Source organism: Brassica rapa, chromosome A01 (assembly GCF_000309985.2).
Source record: "Brassica rapa cultivar Chiifu-401-42 chromosome A01, CAAS_Brap_v3.01, whole genome shotgun sequence".
NCBI classification, from domain to species: domain Eukaryota; kingdom Viridiplantae; phylum Streptophyta; class Magnoliopsida; order Brassicales; family Brassicaceae; genus Brassica; species Brassica rapa.
The window spans coordinates 14749299-14764982 of record NC_024795.2 but is presented as its reverse complement, the minus strand read 5'-3'; the positions used below and the strand labels follow the sequence as shown (position 1 = coordinate 14764982).

At 40.5% G+C, this 15684-nt stretch overlaps 1 protein-coding gene across 4 annotated transcripts; it reads left to right on the top strand.

The window, feature by feature from the left end:
* Positions 1-229: 229 nt before the first annotated feature.
* Positions 230-5830, top strand: LOC103873924 (retrovirus-related Pol polyprotein from transposon TNT 1-94). Of its 4 annotated transcripts, none has more exons than XM_009152347.3 (3): positions 415-649; positions 751-898; positions 962-1227. In XM_009152347.3, coding segments are annotated over exons 1-3 (240 nt in total). In that variant the 5' UTR covers positions 415-558; the 3' UTR covers positions 963-1227. The 4 variants fall into 4 exon arrangements, with proteins under 4 accessions (XP_033134685.1, XP_009150595.1, XP_009150579.1 ...); XM_009152339.3 differs by having other exon boundaries at positions 460-649; positions 979-1227; XM_033278794.1 differs by having other exon boundaries at positions 230-600; positions 751-5830.
* The last annotated feature ends 9854 nt before the right edge of the window (positions 5831-15684 follow it).

Below are 15684 nucleotides of genomic sequence, written 5' to 3'. Positions count from 1 at the left end.
TTAAATATATCTCTTATAGTTAAAATATATTCTTATTAATTTTGGATTTTTGTTTGTTTTAGTTAAAATATGTTAAATGGGAAAAATGATTTTTTTAATTAATCTAATGAACCGATAAATTTAAATAAAAAATTATTTATCTATCAAAAATAATATTTTTGATGTTGCTATTTATTGATGCACACTTAAAAATAATTTGGGTAAAATGCATATATACAAAATATGATTTATAAGTTCTTGTAAAAAATATTTGTAACTATATTTATTATTTAGATTATTTTATTAATATGATATGATATATATATATATATTAATTTAAAAGTGATATATGAATTATTATTTATTAAAAGCTATTATTGTTTTTCAAAATTATAGGGTTTCTCGTGCACACAAAAAAAAACAGTTTAAAGTATTATTACAAACGGTCAGAAGCCCAGTAGGTCATAAAGGAAAAACATAAGAATATTTAAAAGCCTACAAACATTTGACCAATAGCTTTCTCCGTAATTTTTAGAACAACTCAAACACAGATCTGAAACCTGATCGATAGTTTCGTCAATGGAATCTCCTTCGTTCCTTGACTATCTCTTCTTCTTCATCGTACGTCCGCTTCTAGCTATTTCCTTTGCTGTCTGCTTCATCGCTCTTTGTACTCTCTTCTCAAACTTTCTGTTACTTGATAATTATGAGCTTTCAGATGATGATGATGTTAATGAATTTGATCATCTGGGTATTGCACAATTCTCGCAGGGTGGTTTCTGGCATGGAAGCTGGTACTAAGCCATGTTCCTCTTGTTCAAGAGATCTTTGGTTTGAGGAAGAAAACCTTTAAACCTAAACCTGAATCTCGCGGTAGAATCTCCAAATTCTACAAAAGTCAGAATTATGTTCCTCAATGGTAATTACTCTCTTATTTACTGAATCCTGAAGCCATCCATGTATAATTTACTGTGTCTTTTAGACTAATATTTCTCTCAGAAATTGTGGATTTAACAAGAGCCGATGGTCCAATACTAAACGAGCAAGAAGGGAACAGTTCCATGCTATAATCTCAAGTTAAAAGCTTTAGAGTTCTATTTTCTTTTGTGGAAGAATTTCTGCAGTGTTATGTGCATTCTGTATATTGAAGTGTTTCAAACCCAATTCCTTGATGTTGTTTCAAACTATTGTTGTCGTTGTGAGAGAACCCATTGTTTTCGGATGAATAAGACATCGAAATTTACCCTATTTGCTCATCATGTCCATCACAAACTCAAAACCAGCCTCAACATAGCCGACACCTTCACCTACTAATAAATGTCGCTCTTATTTGCTGATCCTTACTTTGATGGAAGCTAAAATGCTGCAGAGACAAACATTTACTAAACCAGAAGAGAGAATACAAAATCCAAAGCCAACACTGAAAGACAGAATTTTTTGGAAGAGATAGTTGGACCCACCACAGCGAGACAACATGAGACTTCGGGAGAGGGTTGTTCTCAACCTCGGTATGTAAAAACCCAGTCTGGAACCGCAAAGGGCAAGTCACTATACTAAAATTTAAACTATCAAACACATCTGAACCTTCACATCAACAAATGAAGTGCTCTATAAGCTATGAGCGGACAATGCATAATGAGAAGCATCGATGCCGTCCATTTACAGACAAAAGCAACATATTTAAGTTCATTCGTAGCAATAACAATAACACCACAAAGAAAACAGCCATTTAAGTTCATTCGTAGCAATAACCATAACACCACAAAGAAAACAACCATTTGTAAACAAAAGCAACATAATTAATTATTTGTAGCAACCACCATAACTTATTAACTTCATGCCATAGAGAGACGCAATAAAAAGTGAGACGCCCTTCTTACAACCACAAGTGATCTTTCTAATTCTAGCATTTCCTCGGTGAATCGATCCAGCATATGAGAAATGTCATGAGAGACAGACATTCCAAGACCTTCAAAAAAACTTTTGGACAGTCTTCTCCAACAATTTATCTTCGAAAAAGTTAGTACAAATCTTACAAACGTGAGCCTTGAATTCAGAAAGTGATGATTCTTCCTTTAAGATCTTCTCACCGGTATTACAAATGTAGGAACTCAGTGCATCGTTGACATGACACACACTAAGGGCTTGATTGAGAGAGAATTAACAAAAACATTATGCTCCTTATTCTCCAATCAACAATTTATTAGAAAAGCATCTAGAATATCATTTCGATGATGCAAATGCTCTCCATATGGTCATTATCCTATGTTTTCATATGAACCTTTTGGTAGAACATTTGCATTTAGACTACATAAAAATAATTTAATATAATTTATTTATTTGTTCTAATAATATACTGATACCTTTCTTGTTTTGTAGATCGTTGAAGGTGGATTGGATGAGCCACCACCTTTCTCTGAGCTTGTGCGCAACACACACTTACAAGGATGGCTCAGTAATTGATGAACGTGCTGAGTAACTTGTCCTAGAGGTTGCGGAAGCTGCAGCCGAATTGGAATCCAATGAGGAGTCTTCCAATAATTGTTGGGGTCAAAATGTTGAAATGAGTTGATCAGTATATGAGAAGATGGCTTAAGGAGTTGGGAATGAGAAAGTGTGAAGGCAAAGAGAAGGAGAGCTTGGGATTGATCAGGCCGTACAAGGCCGTACTGGCCGTACGTACCATCCGTACGGTCCGGATCAATCCACTACTCGACCAAAAGGAGAAGTTACCCGCGTGAAAGGATTAAACGGCCAAAGGAGTTTTACCTTAGAGGATATTACCGTTTGGATGGATAGAGTGACTGAGCCTTATCCTCACAGGCTGGAACAGGCTGTAAAGGCGAAAGGAACCTTGTCCAAGATGCCAAAAACGTGTGACAGCTCTCATTGGATCTGTTTTGAATTAAAGCAACCTTATCCTTGACCTCACATGCTTAGTCTCTCTAAAACCCTTGTATCTGATCATATATATTGTAAACTCAGTCTTAATGAATGAATAACACGAGTTCATCATATTCTCTCTCTAGTTCATCATGTTTCTCCTTTACATTTCATAAACAATCTCATCTTTCCTTAATCTCCCCATAATCTCTCTTTAATCTCTCTTGAATCTCTTTAAATCTCTCAATACCTATTCTACTCTCTAAAATCATATGGTATCAGAGCCAGGTTGGCTTTGGTATTGAGATTTCGAGTGTTATTCAGCTTCATTTCAAACTCTTTTCAATCTACTCTTTCGGATCTAACTAAACAAGATGGAGGGAAACTACAAGGTCATTACGGTTCCTGTTGCTTTGAAGGGTAGTGGAAACTACCTGCTGTGGTCTAGGCTTGTGAAGACAGCCATTGGGAGGCTAGGGTTATGGAGTCACATCACGGATGAGGCACCTAAACCAGTGGCCAAAGAAGGAGAAGGAGGTGAAGGTGATGAAGATCAAGTTGCTGCTGCCGAGAAGAAATGGATTCAAGAAGACTTAATGGTGCTTTCAGTACTACAAGGATCCCTTGAAGTTCATCTCCTAGACGCCTACAGCTACTGTGAGACTCCTAAACACCTGTGGGAAACACTCCTGAAGACATTTGGTAACACTACCAACCTAAGTCGGGTGTTTGAGCTCAAGAGAGCCATCAACAACCTTGCGCAAGAAGAGGAGGAGTTCTCTAAACACTTGGGAAAGTACAGATCACTCTGGTCTGAGGTAGAGACCTTGAGGCCAAGCACTATTGATCAAGAGACGCTCATGGAGAGGCGGGAACAAGATCAAGTGTTTGGTTTGATGCTAACTTTGAATCCGGCCTTTGGTGATGTTATCAAGCACATTCTAAGGTCTCCAAACCTTCCATCTATGGAGGAGGTGTGTGCACAGCTTCAGAAGGAAGAAGGGACCCTCGGCTTGTTTGGGAGAAAAGGAGATATGGCTCTATCCAACAAAGCTGAGGCAATCCAAGCAAACAAAGCTGCTTACCGTGGAGAGGAGAGGAAGTTCAGTGGCAACTGTGATCATTGCAAGAAACCGGGGCATAAGAGGAGTCAGTGCTGGATCCTACACCCTCACTTGAAGCCGGCCAAGTTCAACAAGGAGAGGGAGGGAAGAGCTCACCTTTCTGCAGAGACAAGTGAAGCTGGCGCATCAGGAGCTGGTTCATCTGGTCATGCGGGTGAAAGTGAAGGAAGAGCCTTAACCTCTCATCACCAAGGAGCCGGGAAGAACATGGAGCATGAGATGATTAGGAAGTCTGACATTGATGCCCTGATCAAAGCTCTCAAAGAGTCTGGTAACACACTCGGAAACACTCTTGGTTATTCCTATGCTGCTCATGTGTTACCTAGAACTTGTAATAGGTTGTTAGAGAACCTTGATAACACACGAATTGAATCTGACTCATATAAGACCTTTGCTGCTGATAGAATGTCTAGAAATGAATCTACATTGCTTGATATCATTAATAAGCTGAAGTTGGTAAGTAAATCACCTAGGAATCACATTGCTCAAGGAATAAAACCCTTGATTATTGATTCAGGTGCTTCACATCATATGATTAGTGATGATAGTCTTATAAAGAATATAGAACCTGCTCATGGACATGTAATGATTGCAAATGGTGATAGAATTCCTATTAGAGGTGTAGGAGACTTGAAAATGTTTAATAAAGATTCTAAAGCCTTATACATACCTGAGTTCACTTCTAATCTATTATCTGTTAAGAGATGTACCAATGATCTTCAATGCAATGTTATTTTCAGTCCTAATGATGTGAAATTTCAGGATATTGAAAACAGTAAGTTGATTGGACAAGGAGTAACCAAAGGAGACATTTATTTACTTGAAGACATTTCTCTTATTTCTAGTTCTAGTTGCTTGTTGAGTTCTGTTTTAAGTAGATGTGCATTATGGCATTCAAGGTTAGGACATCCACATGTTAGAGCCTTGAGCTTAATGTTACCACGTGTCATATTTAAAAATAATGAGTGTGAAGCTTGTATTTTGGGAAAACATTGTAAGACTGTGTTTAAGAGGTCTACTACTATCTATGATAAATGCTTTGATCTTATTCATTCTGATGTGTGGACTGCTCCCTGCTTATCTAGAGATAATTACAAGTACTTTGTCACATTCATAGATGAAAAATCCAAATACACCTGGATAACACTAATCAAAACAAAGGATAGGGTTCTTGATGCATTTAAAAACTTTCAATCATATGTTTCTAACCAGTATAATGCCAAGATTAAGATTTTCCGGTCTGATAATGGTGGAGAGTATACTGGCAGTGCATTCAAAAACCATCTAGCTCAAAATGGGATTCTTCATCAAACGAGTTGCCCTTACACTCCTCAGCAAAATGGAGTGGCTGAAAGGAAGAATAGACATCTTATGGAAGTGGCCAAATCAATGATGTTTCAGATGAGAGTGCCAAAGAGATTTTGGAGTGATGTTGTGATCACGGCTTGCTACCTAATCAATAGGATACCAACCAGGATCTTAGAAGATAAAGCTCCTTATGAAGTTCTCAACAACAGCAAGCCTGTACTAGATCACCTAAGAGTCTTTGGGTGTATAAGCTATGTTCTTGTCCCGGGAGAGATGAGAAACAAGCTGGAAGCAAAGAGTGTCAAGGCTATGATGATAGGTACTCAACTACACAGAAGGGATACAAGTGCTTTGTTCCAGAAACAAGAAGGGTACTTGTATCTAGAGATGTCAAGTTCTTTGAAGAGAAGAGCTACTATGAAGATAAAGATTGGAAAGAGCTGGAGGATCTGTCACAACCTTCAGATAGAGCTACAAGCTTGAGACAGATACTAGAAGGTCTCGGGATTGGAATGTCCCAGGAGTCGAATGAAGATCAGTCACCTGAAGTACAGGAAGCTGAAGAACCATCTCACCTTGATCATGAGGGAGGGATGGAACTGAGGAGCTAGATGAGAGTCAAGATTTTGCGCATCATCCTGATCAAAGTGGAGCTGAACCAAGTAGTAAAGAGCGGAATGAGTTGCCAGAACAAGGAGAAGTGGAAGCAACTGAAGTAGAAGCACCAGAGCAAACACCAACTGAGGTACCATTGAGGAGAAGCACACGGCTAAAGAGAGATGCTTCCAACTGGGTAAACACGAGAGTGTACTACAATGCCCAGGCTGTGGAGCATCCCTCTCAGGCTGTATGTTCTTTTGCTTGTTACCCAAAGGAGCATTGTGCATTCATGATGAGCTTAGATGAAAGCAGTGTACCAAGATCATATGAAGAAGCAATGCTGCATGAAGATTGGAAAGAATCAGTGAGTGATGAAGCCAATGCCATGATAAAGAATGACACTTGGTTTGAAAGTGAGTTACCAAAAGGGAAGAAGGCAGTAACAAGCAAGTGGATATTTACCATTAAGTATCTACCTGATGGAACCATTGATAGGAAGAAGACAAGACTGGTGGCTAGAGGATACACTCAAACATATGGAGAAGACTACATTGATACCTTTGCTCCTGTTGCCAAGCTACATACTATAAGGATTGTACTGTCTCTTGCTGTGAACCTTGAGTGGGAACTTTGGCAGATGGATGTGAAGAATGCATTCCTTCAAGGAGAACTAGAAGATGAAGTGTATATGTATCCACCACCAGGTCTAGAGCATCTTGTGAAACCAGGGAATGTGTTGAGGCTCAAGAAAGCTATCTATGGGTTGAAGCAATCACCTAAAGCATGGTACAACAAGCTGAGTACTACTCTGAATGGGCGTGGATTCAAGAAGTCAGAATTGGATCACACTCTCTTCACTCTCACTACACCCTCAGGTATCATCTGTCTACTTGTATATGTTGATGACATTATCATAACAGGTAGTGATAAGGCTGGTATAAAATCCACAAAGGAGTTTTTGAAATCTTTGTTTGAAATCAAAGACTTAGGAGAAATGAAATACTTCCTTGGAATTGAGATGTGTAGATCTAAGGAAGGATTGTTCATTTCCCAAAGGAAGTATACACTTGATCTTTTGAAAGATGCAGGTATACAAGGAGATAAGACAGCAAAGATGCCTCTTGAAGATGGATACAAGATTCCACGTGAGGGGGAGGTTGAAGATAGCAAGGCCTTTCATGATCCAAAGCTATACAGGAAGCTAGTGGGGAAGCTCATCTACCTCACCATCACACGGCCAGACATATGCTTTGCTGTGAATCAAGTGAGCCAGCATATGCAAGTCCCAAAGGAACATCACTGGCGCATGGTGGAGAGACTTCTCTTGTATCTGAATGGGACATCAAGCCTTGGAGTTTGGATGGGATGCAACAAGAGTACTGAAGTGGTGGGATATTGTGACGCTGATTGGGCTGGAGATAGAGCAGACAGAAGATCAACCACAGGCTATTGTACATTCATTGGAGGAAACTTGGTGACTTGGAAGAGCAAGAAGCAGAAGGTGGTGTCTTGTTCAAGTGCTGAAGCTGAGTATAGAGCAATGCTGAAGCTCACCAATGAGTTGGTATGGATCAAAGGGATCTTGAAGCATTTGGAGATAGAGCAAGCAACTCCAATGACTATGCATTGTGATAATCAAGCGGCTATACACATTGCAACCAACTCTGTCTTCCATGAGAGAACCAAGCACATTGAAGTTGATTGTCACAAGGTGAGGCAGATGATTGTCTTGGGAGTAATCTTGCCATGCTACACAAGGAGTGAGGATCAACTTGCGGATGTGTTTACCAAGGCTCCAAGACAAAAGACTATGGAGTCCATTCATACCAGATTGGGACTCATAGATCTTTCCCAAAGGAGCTGATCCCCTTTGTCATGAGGTCTTTACTCTTTTTCCCTCATCAAGGTTTTATCCCAATGGGTTTTCCTTGGTGAGGTTTTTAATGAGGAAGTTCTCATGGCTGTTCCAAGCTTAACTAAGTCATTAAGTTAAGCTTGAGAGGGAGTGTTGAAATGAGTTGATCAGTATGTGAGAAGATGGCTTAAGGAGTTGGGAATGAGATAGTGTGAAGGCAAAGAGAAGGAGAGCTTGGGATTGATCAGGCCGTACAAGGCCGTACTGGCCGTACCATCCGTACGGTCCGGATCAATCCACTACTCGACCAAAGGGAGAAGTTACCCGCGTGAAAGGATTAAACGGCCAAAGGAGTTTTACCTTAGAGGATATTACCGTTTGGATGGATAGAGTGACTGAGCCTTATCCTCACAGGCTGGAACAGGCTGTAAAGGCGAAAGAAACCTTGTCCAAGATGCCAAAAATGTGTGACAGCTCTCATTGGATCAGTTTTGAATTAAAGCAACCTTATCCTTGACCTCACATGCTTAGTCTCTCTAAAACCCTTGTATCATCATATATATTGTAAACTCAGTCTTAATGAATGAATAACACGAGTTCATCATATTCTCTCTCTAGTTTATCATGTTTCTCCTTTACATTTCATAAACAATCTCATCTTTCCTTAATCTCCCCATAATCTCTCTTTAATCTCTCTTGAATCTCTTTAAATCTCTCAATACCTATTCTACTCTCTAAAATCATACAAAATCGGTCACGACGGAATCAATGTCTGAAAGTCCGTAAAAATTGGACTGAATATTTTTACGAAAAGTAATCTTCGTAAAGAAATCTTTAGGAAGAATCTCACAGTAAAATCGAGTTCAAATCTCGATTGAATCAAATACCGGCTGTCCCAAGGCAACGGACACGTATCTAAAACCAGCCACAGACGAGCTCGAGTATGGCAATCGGACCACGCAGCGACCAAGCATGCACACTGCTCAGTCGCTACGTAGCGACCGAGCGCACGTCCCGCTCGGTCGCTACATAGCGACCGAGCTCTTCCGAAATGTCAATACGACACCAGTCCATGCATTCTCGTCTATCCTTCGATGCTATCTCCCGAAGACCGTAGCGAACTCAGTTCATGTTTTCCGCCATTCTAAATCATCGATCAAACTTTGCGGTAAAAACCGCGGAAAGTTTGTTCTTTATCGAAAGAAGTCGCAGTAAACGCTTCGAGTCGGAAGACGGCCCAAAGGGACCTAAAACGCGACTCGAGGCCCATCCTACGATTTCTTAGCCAAAAGCCCGTAAACCGTCTTACGGTTTACGCTTGGCGCGCAAGGAAGGATAAATGTCAAGTTCCTGCGGATAAATACGAAATTTTGAAGATAATTACGAAGAGCGGAAAAAATGGAATATCTCCATTTTCTTAGCCAAAAAGCCCGTAAACCGTAGGATGGTTTACGCTACGTAGCGACCGAGCTCAAGACAACTCTCCACTCACTACGTAGCGACCTGTAAGGCCTGAGAAAGGTCCTTCGTTGGGTTCTATTTTGAATCCTCATCGAAACACTTTTCGTTTCGTCTCAATCGAAGTTTCCGTTGAGATTTTACGACGAAAACAAATAGGACTCTTCTTGGCTCGCTTCCACTCGCTACGTAGCGACCTGTCAGACCTTCACTCGCTATGTAGCGACCGGTAAGGCCTCAGAAAAGTCCTCCTTTCGGTTTTCTTTTGAGTCCTCATTGAAACGCTTTTCGTTTCGTCTCAATCGGAGTTTCCGTTGAGATTTTACGACGAAAACAAGTAGGATTCTTCTTGGCTCGCTTCCACTCGCTACCTAGCGACCTGTTAGACTTTCACTCGCTATGTAGCGACCTGTAAGGCCTCAGAAATGTCCTCCTTTGGGTTCTCTTTTGAATCCTCATCGAGACGCTTTTCGTTTCGTCTCAATCGGAGTTTCCGTTGAGATTTTATGACGAAAACAAGTAGGACTCTTCTTGGCTTGCTTCCACTCGCTACGTAGCGACCTGTCAGACCTTCACTCACTATGTAGCGACTTGTAAGGCCTCAGAAAGGTCCTCCTTTGGGTTCTATTTTGAATCCTCATCGAAACGCTTTTCGTTTCGTCTCAATCGGAGTTTCCGTTGAGATTTTACGATGAAAACAAGTAGGACTCTTCTTGGCTTGCTTCCACTCGCTACGTAGCGACCTGTCAGACCCCCAGCTCGCTACATTGCGACCTGTCAGGCCTCAAAATGCTCCTCCTTTGTGTTCTCTTTTGAATCACGATCGAAACGCTTTTTCGTTCCGTCTCAATCGGAGTTTCCGTCGAGATTTTACGACAAAAACAAGTAAGACTCGTCTAAATTCCTTCGCTTTCTCCTACTCGCCCTTACCTCCAGCTTTGTGTTCTCCTTCAAATCTCGATCGAAACGTCTCTTGTTTCGGTCGGAGTTACCATTGAAACTTTACGACAAAAAAAACCCCGCAAAGACTTGTTTTCTCGCATGGATTCAGATTAATCGTATAAAACGGCAACGGTTAACTTAACATCTTAGCCGCCTCAACTATACGATTACGTTGAACCTTTTTACAAAAATTGACGTCGTTTCTAAGGAGAAGATAACAGTCAAGTTCGGAAGATAAATGTCAAGTTTCAAAGGATAAACACCAATATCGGAAATGGCGAACATACACGAGAAGAAGAAAGGGAAATGAGCAAGCAAAACTGAAAAGAGACAAAACTGCATCTTCGAGAGAACTAAGGTATTTCCGACTTGAAATTTTTGAAATCAGACTTGGAATTTTCGTAGGAAATTACTAAGAAATAAAAACGCCTTTGAGACTGCCATAGAACTTTACGGAACGTAAAACCTAGGTGGATAGTCTAGCGAACTAAGTCTTAGGCGATTTTTCTTGTCTCGATATATTGTTCCATAACTGTTCAGAAAGATCTTGCAAACGATCTAAACTCTCCGAAAATTGAGAAACGATCGCCACGCATGTCAAGATCACTTCCTAAAGAAAGAAAAAACTAGAGACATCAACGTCGTTTTAAAACCGATTTGTTACTAGCAATTTTCTCGGAACCGACATATTCCAAGTCGTCAAAACAACCAAATCACAGTCCAAGCGTCGTCTTTAAATCGTCCTGGATTATCGATCATTTCAAACCTCAGAAGACGAAACGTACACAACCCCTTCAAAGTATCGGTTCAACCGTTTTCTTTCGTAAAAAAAAAAGAGGGAGTAGGTACATATACGCCACTCGTATACTCCCAAACTTCAAAAACTTTTGCAAATCATCACGAAAACGATTTTGTCAAAGCAAATCGTCTCAAATAGGCAAACGACAATCTAAAATTCGTCTAAACGCTAGCAACATATCCAGACGATCATGAACATAATCTCAAAAACTATACATCATTTCTTGTCGCAATCATGCGTACAAAAAACTTGTACCAATATCAAACTGAAACTCGACGATTAGCCAAAGTATTGAAGCCCTTTCCGGCTTCAGAAACTAGTTTCGTTTTAAAAATTTCTACAAGAAATCTTCAATCACCAAAGCATTTCTTTCAGTTTCCGTTGTACCAAGTGAGTCACGGAAAAGCATCAAAAACATTTGCGACGAAGAAAACTCGAGAGTAGATGTAACATCGTGCACATTAAAAGGAGCACTTTCCTCCCGATGGTTAGCTAAATCCACCTCTGGTTGACCAATTCGTTCAAGAAACGAATGTGTCATGAGAATCCTCTCAAAAAACCTATGAAAAACGTTCTGCGACTAGATCGTATTGAAATAAACTTCGGTAACACTCTATGAGTAACTCCAAGCAACTTTCACCTAAGATCGAAATCACAGTAGAAACGTTTCTCGTAAAACCCGCAGAAACAACGCTACTTTTACATATGTATACATATCACTGATTTACAACCTTCGTAAAACCGGTTATATGATATGCCTACATTCGGAAATCATATGATAAATTCTTCGTAACGAAACTAAGTCCTAACAACCAAACAGTTAACGGAAAATCTAAACTTTTTGAAAATTGACCAAGTTCAATACGCTCCACAATTCACTTTAAGCCCGCAACGTTTTAACCATAATACGCGGCATGTAAGGAAAAATTTGTAACAAAGCTTCTAGAGCTATACGAAACATCCTAAAAAAATGCACGAAATAGATCTCGGAAGGCCAACACTTCACAAAGCACTATGAAGGAAAACGTTGTTCCCATGGAAAAATTTACACGACACCTCAGTCCTAATTCCTCGATCGCAAATCAAATTATTAGCATCCAAACAGGAACAACAATTTTGGCTGCGAACATCCGTAGTCAAACCAGAATGTTTCTCAAACGCAGGGCTAAGACTAAACCCTTGCAACATCGCGAAACATCTTCGAAGCCCGCAAACATTTCAAGCACGTAACGCGGCATACGAAAAAATAACAAATCTTCAGCATCGCGAGACGTCGCAGACGCCTGAAGATTTGTTCTTCGGCGAAATTTCCTTCCTCGATAAAAACACTTTCTTGGAAGACCAGACAATCATACGCACTAACATCTTCTCAAAAAATATTCTTCGCGAAGACTCAATATGGTAATTTTTACCATTAAGTTTGTTGCTGATCACAACAAACTCTTAACGTCCTAAACAGACTTAGCCATCTCGTAGAGATGACTCTCGTACATCCGACACAAGGATAATAGCGCTATAAAAGAAACCCAAAATTTTTGGTCAGCACTTCCAGGAGGCTTAAAAATTGTCCTTGGAGAGATGCTCGGTTCCTACCATACAAGTCGTATAAGCCGAGAACCTATCACGGACTTTAAATCGGTATGGAATCAGGATGAAACTGAAACGGGATACGTAAGTCGAATTAGTCATCGCACCCTCTAAAACCAGGAGTAAACCTAGGTCTTGCCCTAAACACAGCGCACTGGTCTTTAACATCTCTAGGCACAGTATCAAACACCCAGATACAAGATCCCAAAATTTGTCTCTTTGCCAATATTCGAGAATCTTCAGAAATTCCGCAAGTTTACACACTGCGGAAAACTCTCGAAACAGATTACAGATATAGCAGTTCACACAGAGTTAGATTACGAGATGACAACTCGTAGTCTTCCTTCTACACCCATACAAAATGCCATCGGCAGCAACACGCCTTATAACCGCAACATAAAAACTAGACCATAAAGGTCTCACTGGAAAACTAGTCATAAGAACCTTAACTCCAAGACGAACTACGAAAGGCTTGATCCCTTCAACAAGGGTACGTAGGCAGCCGTCATAAGGCGCAGCCCCAATCTTATCGCATTCTATTTTTAGAAGACCACTTACCACAGACCTTTTCAACCATTAATTCCACCTAACTCACCTAACTTGCCTAACTTGCCAAGCCACTCGCTAGAACCTCACGCTAGAAGCTCATGGTTCTAACGAGCTGGAGGGCTAACTGTTGGGGTCAAAATCGGTCACGATGGAATCAATGTCTGAAAGTCTGTAAAAATCGGACTGAACGTTTTTACGAAAAGTAATCTTCGTAAAGAAATCTTTACGAAGAATCTCGCGGTAAAATCGTGTTCAAATCTCGATTGAATCAAATACCGGCTGTCCCAAGGCAACGGACACGTATCTAAAACCAGCCACGGACGAGCTTGAGTATGCAATCGGACCACAGACAAGCCAAGCACGATCGCTACGCAGCGACCAAGCATGCACACTGCTCGGTCGTTACGTAGCGACCAAGCATGCACACTGCTCGGTCGCTACGTAGCGACCGAGCGCACGTCCCGCTCGGTCGCTACGTAGCAATCGAGTTCGAGCCAAGCTCGGTCGCTACGTAGCGACCGAGCTTTTCCGAAACGTCAATACGACACCAGTCCATGCATACTCGTCTATCCTTCGATGCTATCTCCCCAAGACCTTAGTGAACTCAGTTCATGTTTTCTGCCATTCTAAATCATCGATCAAACTTTGCGGTAAAAACCGCGGAAAGTTTGTTCTTTATCGAAAGAAGTCGCAGTAAACGCTTCGAGTCGGAAGACGACCCAAAGGGACCTAAAACGCGACTCGAGGCCCATCCTATGATTTCTTAGCCAAAAGCCTGTAAACCGTAGGATGGTTTACGCTTGGCGCGCAAGGAATGATAAATGTCAAGTTTTCGCGGATAAATACGAAATTTTGAAGATAATTACGAAGATCAGAAAAAAATGGAATATCTCCATTTTATGCTATGACGGCTTAAGGGCAGAAGAGTAAAAGCGTAAACCGACCTTGGAGCGAGTATATAAGGAATCCTAGGCGAGAGGCATGGGGGGAGGACTTTTTTTCAGAGCAAACTTAGCACTTAGAGCAATTAGGCAACTTTCTGTTTTTGTTATTTCGAGCTGTGACTCAATTAGGTTTAGCCGTCTTAGGGTTGCTAGAACTAGGAATCTCGCCGACAGCTCTCGAGCCCAGGCTTATACCTTGTTGTAAACGCTCATACGCAAATTTGGAATAAGACTTCTCTTTGCTCTCTTTTTACGATTTTTATACTTTTGTCGCTGTTATCTCGTGTTCTGATTACTTAGCGTGTGGTATTAGCAGATATCCGGGACCTCTGGGAAATTAGGGTTTTCCTAGTTTCCTAATTTAAACGGAAATCGACAGTGCGAATTTCGGTTCCCACAATAATGTCAGCCAAACTGCTTCGATTTCAACTGCTGCAGCTGCAACTCCAAGACGCATCCTCCTTGATCTAGAGTATGTCAAGGTACCATTCTTTGATTGATTATTATTTCTTAATGTCTTATTACCTGTATGTTTATAATGTCTGCTTAATGACTCTAGGTCAAAAATGAACTATCATTATTGCTTAGCCTATGTCTTGAAGATTGTCTCTTATTTGTCTACTTGTGTATGCGTCTGTCATTGTTTCCATTTTCAGCATGGACAAACAAGCGAGGAGGTATATATGGTACTGGGAGCGTCCAGTTCAGAGACTATGATTCACCTGCTGCAGTCCAAACATCTCTTAAATACAGCTTGGACATGGACTTGCGCATCTACGGGATGGAGTAAAATTCTAAACTTGTGCAGCTCCGGTGTGGATCTTCTCAAGAGCGATATGTGATATCACTCAAATTACTTTAAGGATTGACTTTACTCTCTCAAATAAAAGGTTTAGTTGTAATATTTAGGGATCGAATCTACACGGAGCGTGGGCATACAATAAACTCAATACATTCGCGATTAAGCTAGGTAGATAAGTATGAAAGCAGGATATAAAGTAAACATGGTGAAGAAGGTAGTTGTTCAGTTGATTGATGGAAGGAGGGTTGCTAGACTTAGGATTTCAGGTAATCATGATTATAGTGATATAGATGCTAAGGTTATCAATCCTAGAACTCGAATTCTAATGAGAAAGTATTCCACCTTCCGTGTGCGAATAATTCCTATTGACTAAGTCCAATATCTCAGATGTCTATTGTTGATATGGATCAAACGTCGATTGATGCTATGAGATTAGCGTCGATCGATGTTTCCTTAGGCAAGTTTTAGCGAACTGTTCGATAGGTTCACTAGTATTGATTAAATCAGGTGTCGCTTGTTTCTAACAATCGTAGCTAAGGAAATTAATTCAGGTAGCAGACCATGCCCTCGCGTGCTCTTAATTATCCGAAGTCCAGGGTTCTATTTAGATACTCTAGAACACAAGCATTACAAACATTTCCATGAAGGAAATCTTTATCACCTTAGCGTATCTATATTTTGGGTTAATCCCTCATAACCTTAATTATTCCCTAAACCTAGCAGGTGGAACTATTCAAACATGAAATTGTTCACAGAAATCATAGATGAATAGATGAATAGGTATAAAATATAAAAACAAAAACCAATGGAGTTCCAAGAGGACTCTGAAGGAGTTCCTCTCTTCTCTCCAATCC